The 24888-nt window shown below is 34.3% G+C and overlaps 2 protein-coding genes across 2 annotated transcripts; both read right to left on the bottom strand.

Moving 5' to 3' along the window:
- Positions 1-2446: 2446 nt before the first annotated feature.
- Positions 2447-6112, bottom strand: LOC125815694 (uncharacterized). Its single transcript, XM_049495233.1, has 11 exons — positions 6013-6112; positions 5515-5695; positions 4924-4998; positions 4611-4848; positions 4401-4525; positions 3518-3551; positions 3325-3374; positions 3081-3221; positions 2912-2976; positions 2739-2814; positions 2447-2641 (listed from the first exon to the last, which is right to left on the bottom strand). The coding sequence occupies exons 1-11, from the start codon at positions 6110-6112 to the stop codon at positions 2479-2481; spliced, it is 1248 nt and encodes a 415-aa protein (XP_049351190.1). The 3' UTR covers positions 2447-2478.
- Positions 6113-8479: 2367 nt separating this feature from the next.
- On the bottom strand, positions 8480-12814 carry LOC125816740 (beta-galactosidase 13-like). The gene is made up of 18 exons (XM_049496362.1): positions 12615-12814; positions 12425-12520; positions 12168-12280; positions 12014-12080; positions 11826-11918; positions 11561-11704; positions 11361-11455; positions 11054-11159; positions 10889-10973; positions 10687-10805; positions 10441-10608; positions 10186-10364; positions 9981-10090; positions 9740-9849; positions 9539-9646; positions 9348-9455; positions 9051-9196; positions 8480-8966 (listed from the first exon to the last, which is right to left on the bottom strand). The coding sequence occupies exons 1-18, from the start codon at positions 12780-12782 to the stop codon at positions 8486-8488; spliced, it is 2496 nt and encodes an 831-aa protein (XP_049352319.1). The 5' UTR covers positions 12783-12814; the 3' UTR covers positions 8480-8485.
- Positions 12815-24888: the final 12074 nt, after the last annotated feature.

The following is a 24888-nucleotide window of genomic DNA, read 5'->3' as shown; positions in this document are numbered from 1 at the left end:
TTTATTATTATTCTGTTGTTCAATTTACAAAATTAAGAAATAAAGTCATTTTCCAAAATATTAAATTTATTAAGCATTTCTTAAGAATACAAGTAAAACCAGACGAAAAGGGTATTTAACTCAACTAATCATAATGTCATCACATTTAAACATGACCCTTCATTATAAGTTACTTATGACATTTTAATTATTAGCATGTTAAAAATGGTCCAACGTAACGACATAATATTTACATAAAAACAGTTGATGATCGTTTGGTGTATTGATGTGAAAGCCTGCACCTAACTCTATTAACATCTCAAAAATATTTTAAGTCGTTAGCATTGTATATTTATTATTTGAATGAAGGCCACAAAAGTTTTGCGTGGAGTCAGGGGAAAATTATATATATTTTTTTATATATATACTACTATATCATAAATGAGAATTAAAAATTAAATAATCACCCCGACAAACTAGAAAGAGGTTGACCTTTGCCTTCTTTCCAAAGCAAAAATGAAGAAAATTGACAACTCCTTTTCAAGTACGTAATTTTCTACTCATACGTCTCAAATTATTTGTCCCAGTTTTTCTGAAAATAGATATATCAAATTAATATATCATTCTACAAGTTTAAGATAAATCATTATTTTTTTCTATTTTATTCTTAGAAAAAATTGTATTTGAAGACTACTGGAATGTTTTGATTGACTTTTTTAAGTGACATATATAAGTTAAAAGTTAAAGTAATAAGTTGGGAATACCCAACTCTTGAGTTTTGACTATTTATTTTTTGTTGTTGTATATTTTCACTAAAAATAAAAAATAGATGAAAAGCCAAAATAACTAAAAATAAGTCTATCCAAAACACTCACTACGTCTCAATTATAGGGAGATGACAAGATGACACATAATTAATCGAGTATGTATATTCAATAAATAGATCAGATTATATCTTAAGATATAACTAAAGGTAAAAATGGCCAAAAACTCCTCCTAATTAATGACTTTTATAACAAATAATTTTAATATAATACCCTTTCTGTTCAAAAGAAGGGTCAGCTTAGCAAAAATTATGTATTTTAAAACTTCAATAAATCTCTATTTAATAAATGTTTCTTACAAATTGAACATTATTAAAAAGATGGAGTATAAAATATAATTAAAAATCATAACATATTATCTTTGTCTTGAATTCCTATGATAACATTTATTTTGTGACAAAAGAATATTATACTATTGGTCTAGATGCATGGTGCCAAAACATGAGTGTCCATTAAGGTAGTGACTTGTGAACACAATGGTACAATATGTAATAATCATGGTAGATGAGAAGTTGGTATTGAGTGAAAATGAGAGGCCACTTATCTCTACTCGATGAATTAATAAATACAATCTAGTGATAAATGGCATATGGGGGTTTACAAAAATGAACCCACAGCATTGATCCGTGCATGCACTACAAATATTATTTAGTAGGCCAGCATTAGATCCTCGATCCCGGTCCACTCAAATAAGACGTTTTATATAATTTAATATGATATTAGAGTAAATAGAAGTTTTGAATTCGAATCTCACTATCACGTGTTGTGTTTAAGAGAATGAATCAAACTACAAGTAAAATATAATAGTAAAACAAAACGTTATCTTTTACCATAATATATCAATGCCAGTAACAATGTGCTACAACTAAGTAGTTGTTGTTGGACAATTATGTCGTAAACCTCAAGTCTAAACAAATTAAAATGATTAAACCATCACTTATGGTTTCCTAAACACTCATTATAAAGAAAAGCCAAAGATTAAATTTAAAATTTTGTGTGTATTCACTAGGATCTTGAGTAGAGATTGGAGAACACTGTCAACACCATTACCTAACGGGTGATTTATTATGATCATATTTTGTATTATTATGATTCCCTATCCTAATAAGACAAGGTGCAGTTGCCTACTAACTCTTTTTTAGGAAAAAGAATCTATGACTTTTTAGTCACTCACCTAATTATTCTATATTATAGTAATAAAAACTTTATCTTAGTTGCAAAACGTACACATATTTGGCAAGGGCAGGAATTTTGGGTGCACATGGCCTCGAGACAAATCAACTCCCATGTGCATGCATGACCTACCAATCGTATGGACCACTTCCAAATATCTGTAAGACAGATTCAAAATTTGAAATATATAGATTCTAGATAAAAATATCTTAAGCATATCAAGTAAATTTCTTATTAAAAATATAAGTTTTACGCTTTAACTATTGAATTTTGTTGAACCTATAACTTCAGTTGTAACTCTACCACTATCTATAACAATCAACCTTGTTTTCTATGTTACTGATTTCACTGTTTTGGCTTTTATACGTCAAATATATAAAAGTTAAAGTCACCTACAATAAGATTAAAAGTTCTTGTTTCAATTAAAAAAAACTTGTACAACAAGCTAAGAATTTACTATCTTAAAGAGCATAGGAATACATTACATTAGATGATTATAAATCTAAAGTTCATCATCTGAACTGACAAGGTCTAGTTCTATCATTTTTTCTTTAACCTGTTGAGGTTTTTGTCCTAAATTTTGTTGCCCCATTTTTGGCTTCTTTTGATCACAACTGTGACTTGGTCTTGTTTCACTTGGATTCTTTCTCTTGGTGGAGGATGGCCTGAAAAGAAAAAAAAAAAGTAGATTACCCTGTCACCAAACAGACAACATAATATAAGGTCAAAAAGTGCAACTTTTCTTTATGCCATCTCTGTCACCTTTCGTTTGTTGTCATATTTCTTGTTTGATCTCGACCAGTAATAGATTCTTTGGTATTGTTTGAGTTCAATTTTCCTGTAACACAGATAGAAATGCAATGAGCAAAACTAGAATTAAGAATGTCACAGATGTTAGGAGTACTAGAACAGGTTCTAAGAACTAAAGTTTTAACCTGTAACTTGACTAAGAAACCTTATTCCCTGAGAATGTACATTGGTAGTCACTTTCCCTGCATTGCTGTTCATGAATAAGTATCATCGAGTCAGTAATGACTATTAAGCAATATGCGAGTCAACATTTTTTCAAGATTAAAGCGATGGCATTAAGTAACTTGAACAAACCTTAATGCCCTTTTCAATCCATCTACTGACAGTAACTTCAATGGTGCTTTAGACTTTGTGAAGTTTGTCTTGTCAGCTAAAGGATTAACGACGTAAATTCCTTCAGACTTGAGATGATCTCTGAAACCCGTTCGTAGGTTCCTGAATTTGATAGACCAACAGCAATTACAGAGCTGAAGAAGAAATAAGAAATACGTTTTCAATTCTAATGCAATATTGAGAGGTTGAGAAGGTAATCACTCACCCGCCTTTGAGTTCAGCCCTCATGCTGGATGAGTATTTCTCAGATGTTTTCTGAAGGAACAAGTAACAGAAACACAATCAGTTCATTATTTTCTTTCGCTAGTAAATCAAGTTTCAGTTAAAGAGCACATGGAGAAGGCAGAGCAAGCAACCAAGCAGACTTAATATACAAGTGTATGCAGAAAATAGGTTACCTGCTTATGGTAGCTGCAATATGTTCCACGCCGCCTGCAGATGTTCTCAATCCATAAGTTTTATCACAAGGAGTAGAACAACAAAAACGAGTTTCCATAGGCTCAATATTATTGGGTAAGAAGCAACCATAGTTTATGATAATCTGCATAAACAACTATAGTATGTAAGCATCTCCGTATCACTCTTGTAAAGGGAAAGCCTATTACTTTTGTACACAACTTGACCAAGCAATTGCAGTAGCTACTATATAGGGATGGCTAGCTAGTTTACAAGATTACGCTTTTGATTCTTCCACTCTTGCCATGGGAAGGAGGACTACAATGTAGATTTGAGACACAAATTTCATATTGTCTCTGTTCCAAATCAAAACAAACTGAATTAAAAGCCACATTAATGACTGGATGAGGACATTATCATGGTTAAAGCAAATCAAAACCAAACAACATGTATGCTATCTCAATGAGAATTGTGAGGAGCAGCAGTACTTCATTCTTCGTATGTAAACAATGGATACCTCATATGTAAGGACCAGGCAAGATCACTTTCACTGCCCAAGGCCATGAAACCTCCAAAGCGATAATCCAAGTGTTTTTATAAAAGGGAAGAAGAATTTTACTTTAGACTGCCCAAACCAAATATCAAATCAAGAGCATGCCTCTAGAACAAACATGAGACATCTGGTCACCTTGTAATTGGTGAGAAGCAGTGTACTTAGCACAAAATTGAGAATACACAAGTAAACGGAAGAGCATTTTATGCATATCTCATGAGCATCTTATTGTATCTGACAACCATTTCTTTAGTACTTTGCCTGAAAGTATTCAGTTCATTCACGACTATATGCATGTAACGAATAACAATATATAAAATCAGAGGTCGTACTTATTAATGATTACAGTGCAAGCCATCCCATCCTTCCTTTTCCCCTTGCAAACTCCATAATCCACAGATGTGCCTATCTTTAAAATGTGACTGGATGAATAAACACTCAATGAAAATCCATGTTCCTGGATAAAGGGCATTGAAGAGGCATTAGTAACCCACCATAAATCTTAAAGAAAATGAACTTATTGATAGGCATGATAACAATACCGAGTTGTCCTTGCGTACGCTGCAATTAAACAGCGCAAAAACTGCACCGGCCTTTTCATTGCAGTTCTTCTGATAAGCATCACCAAAAACAAAAAGAGAAATAGTTTTTTCATCCAAAGATCCAACTTTCCAGATTGCATATGTCTTCCCTGTTGAACTTGTTCTTGGTTGCCCCTTCTCGGTTAAAACACCAACAGTTGCCCAACAACCAGAAAGGGTGTCGCCTAGAAGCGAATTCCTACCAGATAGGAAAACATATTATTATATAGTCCAGCAAAACTATTCAGGTAACTCAGTCAGCATCTTAACATACCTTATTGCTGATAACCGTATGAACCTAATATCAGCAAAATGGTTGCTCAGTTCAACAGGTGAAACTACTTGATTTCTGAGTGAAAGGATGAAATGTAAAATATTAGTTGGATGTTCAGTATCTAAATAGAGCATTCATATGTAATTTTCTTGGCACAACATTAGAACTGAAGCAACCAGCTATCTCAAACCAATCTAATCAAAGCATAAACACCAATGCAACTTCACCAATAACAATCTAAGTTGGCCACCATTTTAAATTAATGGAACTAACATACAAGCACCTATGTGACATTTCTATCAATAGTAACCGCAAGCCAAAAAGCATCTGATGAGTTTTTTAAGGAGCCAAAATAGTACATTCTCAGTTGGGACTTCCTTTCATCAAAATTTGAAACGTAGGCAATTAAATTTACTGACATCTTGAAAAATTGGAAGTAGTACAGAAAATATCGAAACAAAAATATGCTAGCAACATTCAAATTGCAACAATATAATGAGTTTGACAGGAAAATGCATCATGATCTATGCAACAAGAACCCATTGGATATGCACCAATAAGGCCATCCATAACCTATGTCAAAGTACATACCTAATTCGCAAACCCGAAAACTTTTCAACCTCGGCATCAGTTGACCCCTTTGTATGGTTTGATTTGGCAGCTTTCTTGGCAATTTCAGTATCATAATCAAGACAATCCTGAACAGCATCCCTAAACACAGACATATCTGCCACCCCCATTCGCTTTGGCGATCCATCATCTGACAAATAATCTGTAAAATAGAACAACCCACAGAAATCCCATAAAAATAATACTCCTATAGATTCATACATCTACCTATACAACAAATAGATTTCTTATCTCTTCAATCCATAAGTTGTGATAAATCCCAAACATGAAACTAATCAAAACAGCCCACAGGAATCCCATAAAAATAATCCAAGAAACTAATTACTAGTAACATATATTAATCAAGAAACTAATTCATTATTTTATGTGGAAAAGAAATCAAGAATGGATTTAGTTTCTTAGCTCTCAAGTCAATTTAATAAGACCAAAAAAAAAAAAAAACAAGATTTGGACATTTACCTGGGAAACGAGATGAAGGAGAAGCTGGAGGGGTTTCCAAAACCCTATCTGGAAGTGAAAGAAGGAGATCCAGGTCTTCTTGGTGATTTGATTTCGACATTTTTTTCTGAGAAATTGATGATTCAAAACTAAGATAGGGTTTTGTTTCCTTTACTGTGATGTAATTTTAAATTTATTTGGAGTTGGAGGGAGATTGAAAGTATATGGCGGGAAGCTTTATGCTTTGTCGGCGGAGTCTCTTCTGCAAATGGGCTGGGCTTTCATTTTACAGATAGGGTCTTGATTACTTTTAAATTGGACCCTGATTACTTTTCTTCCACACAATAGATTTAGATTGTATCCAATAATTTGAGTTACATTATATATGTATGTATAAAGTACATAAACCCAGTAATTTGGGCATTAATTATATTCTATCTCGAAAGTTTTCTGAATTACAATAATCTTAGATCTTTCAAAACTCGCAGATACACTTCTCCTTCATCTGATACATAGCAAACAATACATAAGCTATGTATCACATATATAAGTTATGTATCAGTTACATAACTATAAACCAGATTCATTATGATTTTGGTTGAAATAATTGAGTTATAATTTCTCAACAATAACATTTGTACCAGATACATTGTACACAAATAAAGTTGTAATGTATTTGATAGAGGTGGAGTGGAGTGATCTATGTGGAGATAGAAGGAAAAAAAGGATTTTTGTAATTAATTCAAATGGTAGAAATTTTTAGAAATTATGTTATCTTAAGTCGTGTAATTACTTAATTTTCACATAGTCAATACTATAACATGACAGCTGTGAAAATTAACATAAGAGTTGAATAGAAATAACTCTAGCCCCAATTTAAAAACAATAAGAATTTAGTTTGATGTTTTAGTTGTAAAAGAGATCTCCTTCAATGTAAAAACAATAAGATTTTTAATTTAATGTTTTACTTGTAAAAGAGACCTTGTTCAATGTTAAAACTAAAAACCTACAAGTTCTCCCTATTTAAATTAAAAGCCTTCATTTCTCCCTATATCTCATACAACTTCATAAACTACATAATGAAATCCCCAATACGAGCATTATTATTTTTATCTCTCTTATCTTTATTAACGATAACGTTTACTTCCCAAACAACTTATTATTTATTATATCCTTTTGTGGGTAATTTTTCTTTTTTGGGTTTATCGTGTGGAATTTCAAGTGTTATTTTTGGTTCTTTGAGTGTACATTTGTTGATCAGTTTGATAAACCATGGGATTTGGGTTGAGGATATAATAGGGAGATTAATACGAATCTTTCCAAACGGCCTTCTTTATGATTTGATTTTAAGCCTAATACAAGCTTGGCTTTTTCTTTATTTCAAGAATAATCTATCTATCGTAATTTATATATCTACTATATATCTTATGCTCATTATATTTATGGATCTATTTGCTCCTAGACTAAATACTACAAGTATAGCTCTCACACTGGTTTTCAAGGGGTGCATCTATGCTGCTATAATTTTGTTCTGTAAAGGAAGCACATTATATTTGGGCTGGGTTATCCCCATTGTGCCTGCTATATTTGCCACCTATATTTCGGTACGTTTTATGATATTCTTTTTAGTTTTGCAAATTAATACTTGGAATAACATAAACCCTATGTTTTTTTAGGAGATTTGTTCTAATGATTTACCGCAACATCGGATGATATCTTCTTGGCTGGGTATTACATTAATCTCTCTTCTATATATATATTGAGTTTTTCTTAACTTTTTTCCGTCTTCTGATGATTTTTCTCATTTTGCAGTTTCTATTTGAGGCCCGTATTTGGATAAATTTATCGATATTGATACTTGAGAAAGTTGAAAACAAATTCGTAGCTGCAACAGTTGTTACTTTGCTTTTGGGAGTTTTGGTATTAATTTTTTTTTTTTTTTTTTTTTGGAGAAGAGTAGGATATAACATTTGATTGGTTTCTGATGTTTATGGGATAATGTTAAGACTTTAATTAGAGCTAAATGTGGACCCTAAAGAAAATTATAGTCTCTTATTTTTCATATAATATAGGGTTAATTATGTTTTTGTTGTTGATTTGTCTACATCTTGAATTCAAACTCTACAATTACGTGGAGTATCAATAGTTTATCATATCTTCATAAAATTAACAAATATACTTATGCTTTGTGTTTTTGTAGCAAATATCCTCTTTTAATTAGCTATGGATTTTTTGCTCAAGAAAGTAATTTTTGCTGACCAATTACCATAAGTTTAGTGACCATCCATACCACTAAATCCTTTACTTGATTGTCTGTGAATTTTTAATATCTGCCATGATATGTTAATATGGATAATTATATCATACAAAAAGAAAGAAGTAATTAAAATAACAATTTTTATCACTTATACAAGTCTAATAATTCTAAATCACAATAATACTGGATTCAATGGCCTAACCTATATATGATCTGGCCCATCCCATCAATAACTAATTAATTCTTGTTTGGTACAACACACTTGACTTGGACAGCTAAAGTCTTAAAGATGTTAGGGCATGGATCCTTGTTTGGTTCATCAAATGTTACTCTCTCAATTGGGATAGTACAAGTGTGCTTTCCCAAACAATATTTTTCTGCAACTTTAATACTATTTTGTGAAGTGCAAGTACCCATAGTGAAATTTCCACATGCACCATCTGGATCACCATAACTAGCAAATTCAACTTTTTCGATCACATTATCATCGGGGCAAGTTAAATGAGCTCCTGCTTTAAGATCTTCAACAACCGGGCAGAATTTACTGCCAGAACTCTCAAAATTTTTAACATTTGGAGGATGATATTCCGTGATCATACTGCAAATTGTGTCTCGATTCACTGTTACAATTTCTATTTTTGCTGGATGACCTCCTGTTTCTTCGAAAACAACTAGCAGATTATTATTTGGCTTCAAAAATGCTCTTGGAACATGATACCTGCAAATCAATATAGTAATAAGTAGTAGTATTCAATTTTCAATTTTTTAGGTATTGAGCTTTTTTATTGTACGTAATACTTACTCAGATTGTGTGGGCTGTCCAAGGGGAGAGAGGAAAGAAACCCAGTAACGACCGAGACTCTTACCATTAACCCACAGCATACCTTTTTGCATTTGGTCCATTTTCAAGGCCACTGGATCAGTGCCTTCAGGGGCATCGAAATATGTCTGTAACAATATCCCAAAATAGTCGAGAAAAATATATAGGTATAATCAATGAACTTTATCTATAGACTATATATATATATATAGGGTCTGGAGATAAGGATAGTGTGTACATACACACACCTTACCCCTATATATATTTGAACTTAATTACCTTATACCAAGTAACAGGTCCTGGAGGAGTACCAGTTACGGGAGTCCATTTTACTTTCTTTGCACCCTCTTCAGTGAATACTTGTTCTTTTTCTCCAGATACACCAACCTGAAACAATGATTTGGAATTTTAGTTGATTTAATTTATTAACATTTGAATACAAAGTACTATTGTCAAATATGCATATATACCTCGTGTCCCCAAACATTTAGGGTGATATCAAGAGTTCCAGCCATTAAACCTTGAAGTGTCACAGCACGGGGTCCAGCAAACCTCTTTTCCATATAAGCTCCACTATTCTGTTTTATTAGATTTGGGATTCTTATCAACAAGTCTCATTTTCAACGATGAAATTAAACTTAAAAACCTTTAATTAAGAATGAAGGAAATACCGGGTATCCAACTAGCTCACCCAAAAGGGTGATGTCATTAACTCCTGGTTTCAAGACGACCGGTTGCCGGAAAACGAAGCTTTTATCAATATTGTTCCCATGCCCAAATCCTAAAAAATAGTACCAAGTTAAGAGTTACAGATATTTATAAACAAAAATGAGGCAAGTCATTTGATCCCCATGTTGATGGAAAACATCAAACACACCCTAATTAATTAAGAGATATGATTAGAAAACATACCAACATATTGTCCATTGACAAACGCAGACAATGCATGGCCCATACTTGCAACTTGCAAGACAGTGAGAATATCAGATCTCATGGGCAAGTCATGTCGATTAAGGTTGATGCTGTGTTTTAAAAAAAGAATATTATATATAAAAAGTAAAGTCAAGTTTGAGTTTAAATTATATATATGTACTGACAATATAATTAAATTACGTACCTTGTGGAATACCACGCGTAGTCTGATTTATCTTTAGTTAAACTGTAGAGCTCCAATGGTTCCCTATTCTTAAGTGCCAATTCACTGATAGTTGGTACTTTTTCTTGATACATTTCCCATTTAAGATTCTTTGCTTTTTCTGATGGTACAAAGTTTCTTGAATTGTGTTGGGAGACTACCTGTTTACTTTCATTCTAGTTATACAATACTTATAACAGTTGAAAGAAAAACAAAAATTAAGGTGGATTTGTTTACCGTTTGAGTGTTGTAAACGACAGTCTTACAATCAGCTAGAATGCTAACTGATTTTTCAGGCAAGTAATAAGCAGCTCCTCTAAATGTAACGTTGGAAGGTTGAGTGGTGTGATTGTTGGTCAAAAAGGCAGCACACATATGCTCAGCAGTGTTCTCATACACAGTGATCTGTATGTATCAAATTACACATCACCATAATCCAAGTCACATAATGTTATTTATAATAATAATTACGTACGTATATACCTCAAGGTCCTGGTTTATCTTTTGTACTGTGGGAGTACCCCAAAGAAGAGCCCTTCTTGATAATCTCAAAGCTCTGTGCAAGTCTCTCAAGTGACTCCATTTCGGGTCCCTCATTAAACCTAATCAATCCATCAACATTTAATTTAATTTATTAAATCAAAGTACTTGGATAGTATTAATTAGTTCATATAGAATAATTTACCAAATTCATCAAGAGGAGCCTCATCATAATAACGAGTAGTCACGAAAGAAGAACTTGATCTTCCAAAGTTTGTTCCACCATGGTACTGAAAATATTATAATAAAAAGTTACTGTAAAAAAGATCAAAACACACATCTTAATTAATTAGTAAATATGCTGATTTACCATGTAATAGTTTGTAAGAGTCCCATTTTTGGCAAAGAAACGAGCCACAGAAAAAGCAAGATCTTCTGCTGATCTTTGTGATGGAGGGTCTCCAAATGTTCTATACCTGTACTTCATTTTCTTAGTAGTTTGAATCAACATATACCATGGTCCAAGTGTATATATATAGTATAAATTATATACATTATCTATAAATTTTCTTAAAACTAGATGACCGAAGGATTCAGAATCATAATTATCCATTAATATGGAGTGAGTGGTATCTAACCATTAGTTAGTGAAATTAAACTCTGAAGATTGAACTTACTGGGCAGTCCAATTTTCAGTCCACAGAGTAGGCTTGTTGGGCCCATTAGGGCCCGTGAAAGTATCTGCACAGTGCCTTCCATTGCACGTGTTTATCTGATGGAGAGAAAATATTTTAATATTGTGTTTTTTACTTTCTAAAGTATTTTTTTTTTTTTCAATAATAATAATATTTTCATAGAATAAATTAAATGAACGTACTACTGTAGGAGGGGCCTCTTTTTGCTTGCACATAATCCAAGGGACACCATCGTATAATCCAACAGCCATATTTGCTGCCCACTCAATATATTTCTTTCCATTCTCTTTATAAGCAGCTTGGACATTGTTGTACTCATTTTCTATCTGTTAAGTAAAATAATATAATGTTGGATTATTATCTGTAGTGATTTGATAGTGTATACTATGTAAAAATGTTACTTATACAATTAGTAGTACATATACGTTAATCAAATTAATAATAAACCTGAGCCAAGATAATGGGACCTCCCTGGGGTGCGAATAATTTCTCCTTTTTCATCAAATCAATGACCATTTCTGAATATTTTTTCATGTGGTACTTCAAAATGGAGAAGACAAAGAGAGAACAAATTAATTAAATAAGCCATTAAAAATATTTAATTGATTATAAGTATGCAAATTGTGATTACATACCACAAATGGCTCGTTATAAGAACGGAATGTGATATTTTTAACCTCTCTTAACCAGTATGGAAACCCTCTGTTTCCATGAACAAAATATTGATTAATAGGCCATAATTAAAAATAAGAAATTAATTAATTAACACTGCATAAATTGTGTAAATACCCTGAACTCCATTCTGCTTCAATATAAGGTCCAATTCTGAGTGTTACATACAAACCCTGTTCAGCTATCTCCTTGATGAATTTGACAATGTCAAAATTTCCTTCAAAGTTGTACTGTAAATCAACCAACCAACATTAAATTCTAAATATTCAAAAAAAAATTAACACTAGAATATGTCATGGGATTCGATAATTTATATATATATACTCACGTACGTACGTACGTATGATAATAAATTCTAAATTTGTCTTAATTACCTGGCCTTGAACGGGCTCGTGAATGTTCCAGAACACATAAGTCTGGATGAGATTAATACCTCCTTCTTTAGCCTTTCTAATAATTTCTGGCCACATCTGTGTGTGGGGAAAAATTTGAGACATATATAATTAAGTACTAAATTATTAAACATATGTCAAAAATAGCTAGAAATATACAATTTAAAGTCACCTCAGGAGGGCTACGGGTATAATGAATAGAACCAGAAAAGAAGAGTTCCCTATTTCCATTTACGATCAAGGAACGGCCATCGTAAGCTACGCCACGTGGCTTTTCGTCACCGTTCACCGATGTAACCAACAAGGAAATCAAGAGAGCTAATGTTAATATTTGAAACATTTTTTGTTTTTTGTTTTTGTGTTTTTATGAGTGTATTTTGTTTATGTTATTAGTGCAAATGCAAGAGCTATGTATGTAATTGGAGTTTTACTGTTTTAGCTAAGAAGCCGAATACAATATGAGGCTTGTAGAATTTTTCGTATTTTACATGATCTATTCTTTTGTGTTTTGTTACTTGCTTGTGGTTTCTTTAATTTCTCAAACAATCTTCTAAAAATTTTAATATAAAAAATTGTGATTTAAAATGTCTTTCATTTTTTTTAAGTACAAACTTCAATTACTTCATGCTGGTATATGTTTTTTTGGACATTTTATCAAATTTTATTTCCGCATTAAAGTGAGACTACTCCCTATTACTTTTTAAATGAGGACTAAAAATTGAGCTTTAATAATGGTCTTGGGCAACAATTGTGTGATTATAACATTTTTGAAACTTATAATTTTAAATATTCTATAATTTTATAAAGTAACCCAAAGAATATTTCCTATTTTTGACTATTTTAACTTATAAATTACTTTTTATATGATTATCTAAATGGGGCTATTAGTCTCAGGAGAACCACTGCACGGACAAGTCTCCAAGACCAACTTATAATACTATACTATTAAAAGATCAGATTTTAGCAAAACTCAAAATTTTAGAACTAATCTCATTTGCACTCATGTGATGAATATTTAAAAATGTAACGTCTCAAATTGGAGAGGGTATTTGTATAATGAACAACATATTGGGCCTTGTCAATCATCTATGAGTTATACATACATGAAAAAGTTACCCAATGACCCGACCCCATTTAGAATAACCCGGTTAACCCTATTTTACCCATTCTTCCAAATTTCCTTTACCCATTTACCCATTCTCTCTTTGAATAGATAATGTCCTTTTCTCCAAAATTTTCCATTGTTCTTCCTGCATCTCTCTTTCGTTCACCTCTGATTTTTCTTCTTAGAAAATGTCACAAAATAGTTATTCGTCCCAAAGAAAATGTGCTTGTGGTTTGGTGGTCAAAACACTGATTCTATTCCCTCTTGCTTATTCATAAATGGATATTACCAATTATCTAAATATTGTAAATTGCCACAAATTATTCGATCAAAACAAAAATAAAAAATCATATAGCTAACTATAGAGAATTAAAAAGTAAAAATAGTGTAAAAAACGAACACCAAACAAAGCACAACAATGATATTGTTGGAGTCCTAATCTTAAAAAATCAGTGTAAAATGGTAAATTAATGCCCAAAAATGAAATAAATTGTTCAAAAGCTCAACAAATAAGCCAGAGAATGTGAATTTTATCGAAAAAATAAAGCCTAATGCAGGAAAAATTACGAATTCGGTCCGATCCAGAGTTAAATGGTGACCGGGGATTTCCCGCTTCACCAAAGTTGACATCGAGCAGAAGCAATGTCTGAGAGCTTGAAGCTCGTTGCTGGAGATAACAGGGAAAGGAGAAGAGAAGCAACGACGTTGGTTTGGAACGGAACACCGGTTCATCGGATCTTGAAGCTCACAGTTTTGCCGGAGATGGGAATGAGATAGGGGTTGTTAAGTCTGATTGTTGGCTGTTGTTTTCCGGTGATGGAGGTGTTGGAGCTCATCAATGCTGACTGGAACAACTAACAAACAATATAAAGAAAATCCATAAAAAAGGAAGATGGGAAGGGGGTAGGTGGCGTGCTACGATAGTTGGAGTTGTGGCTCCTAATCGCCATTAATGGCTTTGTTGTGCGAGCTCAAAGCTGGCACAACTATTTTGTGACATTTTCTAAGAAGAAAAATTAGAGGTGAACGAAAGAGAGATGCAGGAAGAACAATGGAAAATTTGGGAGAAAAGCAGATTATCTATTCAAAGAGAGAATGGGTAAATGGGTAAAGGAAATTTGGGTGAATGGGTAAAATAGGGTTGGGTTATTCTAAATGGGGTCGGGTCATTTGATTAAAATAGGGAATAGGGTTTTATTTTAAAATTCGGGTCAATTTGAGTCAATTTTGGGGATTCCGTCTAATGAGGGGTAAATTTGGTGAAATTCTGTCATTGACTCACAAATTCGAATATTTAGAATTTAATGTTGGTTGATTTACAGTACAACTTTGAAAGAAATTTTGACATCTTATAACGAGCCATTTGTGGTATGTAATCACAATTTGCATACTTTTAATTAAATATATACTTTTTTAATGACTTATTTAATTGATTGATTTGTTCTCTCTGTCTTCTCCATTTTGAAGTACCACATGAAAAACTATTCAGAAATGGTCATTGATTTGATGAAAAAGGAGAAATTATTCGAACCCCAAGGAGGTGTGTTGAGCATATGTGTGCTGCCTTTTTGACCAACAATCACACCACTCAACCTTCCAACATTACATTTAGAGGAGCTGTTTATTACTTGCCTGAAAAATCAATTAGCATTCTAGCTGATTGTAAAACTGTCGTTTACAACACTCAAACGGTAAACAAATCCACCTTTTTGTTTTTTTTTCAACTTTAGAAAAACAAAATACTATTTATTAAAATGTTACTATATTTGATATGTTATTGTCGTGATTATTGTGTATTTGTGTATAACTGGAATGAATGAAAGTAAACAGGTAGTCTCCCAGCACAATTCAAGAAACTTTGTACCATCAGAAAAAACAAAGAATCTTAAATGGGAAATGTATCAAGAAAAAGTATCAACTATCAATGAATTGACACTTAAGAATAGGGAACCACTGGAGCTCTACAGTTTAACTAAAGATAAATCAGACTACGCTTGGTATTCCAAAAGGTACCTAATTTATTAATTATATTGCCGGTGTATATATATAATTTAAACTTAGACTTAACTTTATTTTTAACGTATTTTCTTTTTTAAAAATACAGCATCAACCTTAATCGACATGACTTACCCATGAGATAAAATAGATGTGTTAATTGCAAGGGCAGTCGAAGTACCGGCATCCTGGTTGGATTTACAACTCTCTGTTGACGGTATTTCAGGTGGGTCAACTTTTCCTCTGCAATGATGATTGTCTCATGGCAATATACATATGGTTTATGTATCTCCTAGTTTTGTTAGCCATGGACACGTTCGGGCGAATGATGGATCGTAAAATCATATGCCGAAAGGTTGCGAAAAGGAGCATGTATGCCCTCTTGATCTCTTTGTACCAGAAACAGATTTACACGATACATGTTTTTCACCTTTTCAACTTTCCCTTGCCTAGTTGTATCATTTCTTTGCTACTTTACTATTTTAAGCATTAATTAATAGCATTTTATTTAAATAATCAAAGCAAGGGTAATTTCAGGTGTTCTGCTCTGTGGACGCATCACAACATCAATTTGTTACCGATTTGGTATAATACTTTGGTCCTTTTTTTCTGCTTTATTTTTATATACCATTGTTCAATATCCATATTTTGTTGTTGAATTGTGAAAGCCATGTTGCATATTTAACTTTCTTTTGTACTTGTAGTAGTAGTAGTAGCAATAAGGGAATTTGAAATTGTTATTTGATAATATGGTGTGTTTCCCTTAGGAAACAGTAGGGTGTAGTTTTTCTTTGATCTTTGTGCCTGTTATATTTGGGGGGTCAGATGCTAAGCAACACCCCCTGGCCTTGTCATTTCATAATATAAAAATTATAAGAAGGGGCAGAGGAAATGTTGACTAGGTTTTTCCCAAATCACAGTTTTAACCATAGTATCATGTTACGGACTTAGAGTTTTCACTAAAGCTCCGTGCGGCGTTCACGTCTCTTTCGTTAGCCATTCCCTTAGTATCAAACCTCGCTCTGATACCACGTTGTCACGGACTTAGAGTTTTCACTAAAGCTCCGTGCGACGCTTGTCAGCTTACTCCCTACTCTTGCAAGATCTTGTAAGCTCAAGCAAACCTTTTATGCTAATATCGCTAAGAGAATGTAAAGAAAAACTTAGATAATTTTGGAAGAAGACTTTGTATTACTTGGAAGTTTGCTTACAACTTGAGTGATTGCTTGGTTGGTGCCTAACAAATGAGGGGCACCTCTATTTATACTACCACCTATGGACTAAAGTGTAATTTAAATTTACTTTACAGTCCCTAACTATTTACACTTTGGTCCTAACTCTAGAATATTCTACACATTCTAGGATATTCTAAAGCTTTCCAAGAAAGCTTCTAAGTTATTCTAGTTTTCTTGGAAATTCTCTAGGACCTTCCATTGTCTTCTTGAAAAGTCTAAGGGCTTCTAGAGTTTTCTATAAACCTCTCCACAACTCTAGACTCTTCCACCCCTATTCGGATGCAAAATTTGACTGTGAAGTGGCGGGACGTGACACTCTCCCCCACCTATTGATGCGACGATCGCATTGCATTGTCGCTGCGTAGTCATCCGAGTCTCGTGCATGCGCGACTGATAGTCCATTGACTCGATCAAGACCCTTGTTCCACTTCTTTAGTTGCTTCCTGATCTCCTCTATCATGGCTTTATGATCTTTTTCATTCATAGAGGCAAGCACCTCTGCGGCTTCTTTAGCATCACGACATTGTTCTCTTTTGGAACTTTCTTCGTGAGTGGTGGCAGGGACCTTTTTGCACCATTGTCTTCCTTCGAACTTGCAATGGTGGCTTTAGACGTCGACTTCTTATTCTTAGGGTTTTTCTCAAGCTGCATGGCTGTCAGACGGATTTGTCCTTCCGCCTTCGTTATTTTAACCAGGGGCACCATACATGTTCCTCCTTGCTCCATGACTAGAAGTCGTTGGAGGTAAGGGTCGATCACCGCGTGACACTGTTGGAAGAACTTTTGCCCAAAAATTATGTTTAAAAAATCTAAAGACTCGACAATGAAGTTGGCCTTACCTTGCCACTCGCCTAGCGTGATGCTTACTTCATGCGAGACTCCACACACGGGAGTCGGTGATGTATTGACCGTCCTGAGTTGGGCGTTACTTGGATTGTAACTCAGCCCCAACCTTGTCGCTGCCGTCTTGGTCATTATGTTGACCTCTGCACCCGTGTCGACCATAGCACAAACGGGTCTTCCATTGATCATGAGATTAACATATTGTGCGCCGTATCCTCTTGGCTTCTCCAACTACTTCGTGATGGCTCTGCATAGTCCTATCAAGCCCAACTGCGTCGTCTCTGCGCCTTGTCCTTGCTCCTGTGCGTCTTTCTCTTTTTGTTCCCGCAGGATAGCACCAAGGCTCTTCAGTTCAGGGCACCTTGCATAATCATGCGGCCCGCCGCATATGTAACAACCACCTCTCTTGGCAGCCTCTGTCTTTCTCTCCGCGTCATCCTGACGTCTAGACTTCTTACCATCAGACTTAAATGTATCATGTTTCTGGGGATGTGGCCGATGCTCCTCGACTCTTCCATGATCTCCCCCACCATGGTCATGACTACCTCTCGCTTTCTCTCCTCTGGCTCTATCAGGCTTTTCATGCTCGAAGTATGTCAAAGCTTCGGCCTGCGTGATGGCTTCATTTATAGTCCTGACCTGCCGATGTTCCAACTTCGTCTTGGCCCAATTCTGCAGCCCATCCATGAAGTGGAACAACATATCATTATTCGTGAAGTTAGAAATTTGAAGCGTGAGGGTGGTTAACTCCTGCACATATGTGCGTATGCTGCCCGTTTGCTTCATCTCCCTAAACTTGCGCTTCCCCTCATAGATGACGTTGTTAGGGAAGAAGACTTTCTTGAACTCTTCCCGGAATTGCTCTCAGGTGTTGATGGTGCACGTACCCTTCCCTATCTTGGCCTCCTTGCGCCTCCACTATAGCATGACCATCTCCGAAAGATACAACACAACGGTGTTGATCTTACTCTCGACGCTTTTTAGCATGTTGCACTTGACGTAATTCTCCAAATGTCGTAAGAAGTTCTCCACCTCTTGCACGTCACGGACACCATTGAACATAAGTGGCTTGAGAGCCTCGACCTTGGCTTCTCTATCTTGGTCAAGTGACGATAATCCTCCAACTTCCACACCCTCCTTGAGTGATTTCATCTCGGCCTTTATGGTCTCAATCGTGCTCAATGCTTGCATGAGCCGATACTCCAACGAAGTGATAGCCTTTTTCATCTCAAACTCGGCCCGCTGGTGTCCTTCCAACACCTTACGGATGTTTTCGGTGTCTTAAAGGGTGAAGTCTTCAATAGTTTTGAACTTGCCGTCAACCACATTCATGCACCGGCCTAATATCTCCACGGTCTGCCTCGCCACTTCAACCGTTACGACCCACTTCTCTCCGGTAGTGACGTCAACGGCCTCCTCGGTGAGTTCATCATCACTTGTTTCGGTGGTCGAATGTGGATGAGATATTAGCGTATCGCTTGATGTGGGATCCAACAACATTTCCTCATTACTCTTTTGGTGCTTCTTTCCCGTGTGGTTCTTCTTTCCACCATCCTAAATAGATCAGTCCATTTGAAAGGCCATTGGATGTAAGGGTAGTCTGTGCTAAGTAGGTGAATAACATCCTTAATGATTAAAAATTTGACCCTAGCTGTATTGGATTGCTTGGTACCATACTTTGTTGCACATCTATTTTTCCAAAGGTTCCATAAAATGATCAAGGGAAGGAGCTGGATGAGCAATTTCTGCACTTCATTTTTATATTTTTGTTTCCACCATCTCATCAGAAATGATCTAAGAAGAATGTGAACATGCTGAACACCCACAGCTGCAGAGAAAAAATTCCAAATGTTGCTGTCAAAGTTACCTGATATAAAAATATGTTCAATAGTATCCTCTCTAGGTCTGTAACAGTATGAACAAGGAGCAGGTTCCATTCCAAAATTAGTTATCTTTGGTTGGTAACTTGCTTCTTAAAGCCCTTCAAGCAAGAAAGGAAATCTTAAAGGGCATATGTTTGTGCCAAATGCTTTTACTGATAATACTCTTGTTTTTCTTCTGTGTAATATGATCCCATGCTGAGGAGCAAGAGAACACCCCACTGTCATTAAGCTTCTAGAAAGGTTCATCAGGGATGCCTTCTTGAAGGAGAATGTTAGTATTCAAGATTTTAGGAACAATAAGAAGAGGAACCCATTGTCTCACAAGGGATTCATTCCAATGTCCATCTATCAAAAACTGTGAACTGTGGTATTGTTCAGACTTGTAATATGATTGCATTGAGGAGCTAAAACACCATCCCCCAACCAATCATCCCACCAAAAAGAGATATTTTCAGAATTGAGTTTCCAAGTGATTTGAGCTTCAACAGTACCTTTATTTTTCATCATATAGTTCCAAATCAAAGACTGACCAATGTCAACTTTGTGTATATAGCCTCTGTACCTTTTTTTTTTCCTTAGGTTAGTCTATAACTTTTGATGAAATATGTAATTTCTGTTTGATGTGGTGGTTTCAGATGCTCCTATTCTTCTCCACTTTTGCATCCTGTCTACTGTGACAATATAGTTTCTCTGTTTCACTAATTAATCTTTTTTTTTCCTATTTTGCAGTTTGGTTGGAGAGGTGATGCTAGAGATCGTCTTATAATTTGACACCTGAAGAGGTTGAAAATGTCAATTGCCGGCGACGAAAGTTTTTGATCTATGAGAAAGTTCTTGAAGTCTTTAGTCTATGAGAAACTATTCAAATGAAAAAGGAGAAACTATTCAAAAATGAGTTTTTTCTTTTTAAGAAAAAATAATAAAAGTAATACTTAAGTACAATTAATTATTTATTATTATACCCACAACCTTACAATTTATAGATCTGGGTTTTGCTTTTGCACTCTTGAGATTTACACACATGTTGATAATGAGAAAAAATGTTGTAGCAAAAGTAAGTTGAGATTATTCCCAATTTCCACTCTTATGGGATTTATCCTAAGTCATTTTTATTATTAATATTAATGTGGAAAATTTTTATAGGTAGAAATAAATTCTTATAAGATGATTTAGTTAGGAAGAAATTTATCAGCATAATGATTAGTATCCTGAATTTTCGGGAATACATAACAGATGATTTGAGACACATTGAAAAATACGGGGTATAAATGAGTGATTTACTTAATTTATTGTCCTTATTATTTCAATTTTATATTTGCAAACATACTACTTGTTTCTTCAGGCTGGTATGTTTCCTTCTATCAGTTTGTTTGTGCTTCTTGTAAAACATTTGGTGGCTTTCTAATCCTATTTGACCACATAACATGAACTATTCATTTAGTAAGTTATTCCAATCTCCTTGAATTAATTTCTTATAAATAAAAGTAAATTAATGTTGATTGTTGATCCTCAATACTACTGTAGATATTTTACATGTTGATAACTACTTCAGTTCGATATGTCTATTACAATAAAGTTGGAGAACCAGAATTCGTTATTTTACTCCAAGGTTTCATGCAGGTTAATTCAAATGAATTTATATTATTTTTTAATTAATGAAATGAATGTGAACATGAATCAACTTTTTGTCTCTTTACAGAATATGACACGTTTTGGTGCAATATGGTTGTACATCGAGATGAAGATCACAATTGGAAGGAGGCCGTTGAGGAAATAAACTAGAAGGCTTCTATCAAGTCTTTGAAGAAGCAAGTAAACAAGGAGTTAGTAAGGATATCAAGTTAGGAAGTTAGTTATTTTGGTAGACTATAAATAAGAGAACTCTGAACATTGTAAAGTAGCTTTTGGAAATACAATCAGAGAATTACTCTTCTTCTTCCTCTCCAATATACAATCTACTATTCTATTCTTGATCCATAAATCATCAGAGGCAATCGAAGAAAAAGGCCTTCAAGTCCAAGAAAACTTAGGAAATCATCATATTTTATTTAAAAATATATTTAGACTGGTTTATGAGTCGCCACTTAATTTTTTTTTAAAATCAAGAAAACTACTTTTTCACAAGATTAAAACAGAAATCTAATGAAAATATTCAAAGGGGTTCGGGGTTCATATTAGCATTTCGGGAAGGGTTTGAAAGCACCCAAAATGCCCGCTAATATGCGATTATTCGATAATTAATTATTTGCCTAAATTTATTCGTTTTAACTTGAATTGAGCAATTTTTATGATTAGGACCGTTCAAAGGAAGAGAGGGGAAATATTAAGATATACCCAAGTGCAATAATTTACAAAATTATATATATTTATTTATTTATTAATCAAAGAAAGCGAGTTCTTAATTAGTTAATTTTTTAGAAAATCTGTTCAGAATGGCTATCGATCGGGAAGTTAAGCTGTAGTAACCTTAAGATTAACAACAAGTAATGACAGGTAAACAAATATAAAATGATAGAGTAAAGAGGGAAATTCGGGCCCATGTCTGGTTTCTTGTCCGCCTGGACCAGTACTTGGGTCTATTTTCGTTTTGGGCCAAAGACCCAATATTTGTCACCTCTGTACCTTTCCTAGACTAAATTGAATTTTATTTATTTGGGCCTTAGGCCCATCTTCCACATGTCCTAAATTCTAACAAGATAATATTAAATAAAATGACAAAGGCTTAGGCCCAAAATAACAAAATACAATTTTTGAAATCAAGAATGGGCCTTTGGCCCTCTTTCTCATTTTTCGTCCATATTGGCTTCGATTCCTGTTTGTCAATTTTTAGGGACTTGTTCTTTGATTCTATAGCTGGCTGACTCGGATAAGAAAGAATTTGAGCCTTTATGGTTCTCTCTCGATATGCAAATAGGAAGATAGGAGCTTGTAGTGAACTCAAACAAATTTCACATGCATAAAAATGAGACAAAATGTAAGCAACCATTCGTTAATTTAATAAAAGGAAGTCGAATAAAAATGAACCAGCATGCTGCAACTCTAAGTATTGCATACTACAACAATGAATAATTCATTTTGAGTATGACAAAATCACAAGCCAAGAAATCAACCGCATAGCTACACACGAGTGCAAATAAGATTTTTTGAACTTGTTCTAAAAATGCTAACAAGAAGTGACTAGCAAAAGGAAACATAATATCAAAGATGGATACATGAACCGAACTCACACGATAATCATTTAAGATGCAAACAAGCAAGCTAAAAAAATAAAAAATCTCATTAACCTATCAACAAATACTATGTCCCGCATTAATTAAATAAAAAATGTTACACTACTCTAAGTGATCTTTTGCTAGAGAAAAGAGATCAAGTCAAGTTCAAAATATTATAGTTAACCCAAAATAGCGAATAAAGCAGACATATGTACAGATAAACACATAAGAAATCAAAGCTACTGTCAAATATCTAAGCTACACTGGAACAGTAAAGAGAAAATAAATAAAGTAAAGAGCAAAAGTTTAAAATCACATACACAAAAGAAAGAACACTACCTACCCAAGTCAAGACGTAACAACCAGGTTAAACTTATCTCATAATTTAAGATAATATCATAGTCGGAGAAAATTACCTCATCACATAGCAACTCATACTTCATTTTATTTTATATTTTTTGAATAAAACATTAACATCCACAGGCATTTAAATCAAATCTATAAAAATAAGAAGGGAAGGGGGAACAAATAAACAGGCTCTAGACTGCACTTAGTCACTAACAACATGCTGGAAAAGAAGAAGGAATCAAAGCTAGACCGACAATGTTGCATCCATAATTCTATATGCTTCCAAATTTATCAAAATTTTAAGAGAGGGAACAAGCTCACAGAGGGCAACAAGCAATGAGGACAAAAGCAGGTTCATTTGCATTTAGAGAGCAACATTTATGCACATCCTAATATAAATTTATTCAAGATATATAATGCAAGACCAAATCAACTTTGAGAAGTATCTGACCCCAAACAGTAAAACAATATGCATATAGCTAAAGAAACACATTTTTTTACTAAACATATAGAGACAGAAGCTATAGAAGAGCGCGGAAGCCATGTGCCCTATCTCGAAAGGGAGACATTCATACTACAAGATGACCGAAACAAGGCGAACCTCAGTGATTTGGACAAGAAACTACTAATCTAAATCAGAGAATATGCAAAGAATAGTAGAGTAATTATTTTGATGCCTTCCGAACATACGACAAAACAATGGAAATTACTTTGACAAATAAAAACAAGGCCGCATCAGTACTATCCACAAACCAACAATCCAAGATCTGAAACGAGCACACCAGCCACAAGTCGAGGAGCAATAATACTACTTCGAAATAAGCTTTAAATCATTTCGAAAACGAAACCAATGTTACTAGTTTCAAAAAGTTAAAACGGAGAAAAATGGCTAAGACACACACAAAAAACCAACAAAGAACAAAACTTCAAAGCAACACCTTGAACTCAAAACGAAGAAACTATTACAAGTCATTTACCTTATGGCGGGCAACGAACATGGATGATAAATTTAAGCAGAAGGACGCGACTTCTACCACGAAACTTTCAATGGGCAGCGAAGCAAGGAAAGATGAACAGAGGACGACTTCACCACTACGTAAACTTGACTACGAGAAGCGATTAAGAAACCTGGACAGAATGTCGAATTCAAAATACTGAAACTAGTTCTCTTTTCCCGAAGTGTATTTCGTATGTATTTTAGCTATTTACTTAAGTTACTCTCTTTGCCTTAGTTAAAAAAATTTCAACCCTCTACAATGAATAAGAAACGACGTTTATATAGAGGAAATTATGGGGTTCGTTCTTGGGGGGATTTTGGGGATAAAAATTGGACGAGGGCAAGGGCCGAAAAATAAATTCCTATCCAATCTTTAATTCAAAATCTTTTTCCAAAGACCAAGGGACTGCTACTTGTATAAGATTTCAAATGAAAAGATCGAAGTGGGCGGCTGTTGCAGAGAAAGTTGTGGGAGTTACTGGAATGGTTTGGTGAGGACAACTACTGTTGACGTTTCTGGGTTTTGCAGTGTTCACGCGGAGAAGAAGAGAAAAACGCAGGGGTGGGGTCATTCTACTACTGCTGTACGTGTATCTATTTGTTGTTGGGACGTTTGGAATTGTTGTTTGGATATGCTGTATGTATTGTGTGGAATGGGTCTCTTTGGTATTGTTGGAAAAAAAATTGGGCCTGGGAATTGATTATAGTGGGTTGATGGGTTGCTGAAAAAAGTGGGAAAAGGGCCCAAATATGGTCTATTCCAAAAAGAATCGAATGAATTGGTTAGGTTCGATAAAGGGCTAGTTTTGATTTGAGGATTTGGCCAAA

This window comes from Solanum verrucosum, unplaced genomic scaffold (assembly GCF_900185275.1).
Source record: "Solanum verrucosum unplaced genomic scaffold, falcon-dt-bn FXZP01000261.1, whole genome shotgun sequence".
NCBI classification, from domain to species: Eukaryota; Viridiplantae; Streptophyta; class Magnoliopsida; order Solanales; family Solanaceae; genus Solanum; species Solanum verrucosum.
Note: the sequence above shows the minus strand (reverse complement) of the source record. Positions and strands in the feature narration are given on the sequence as shown.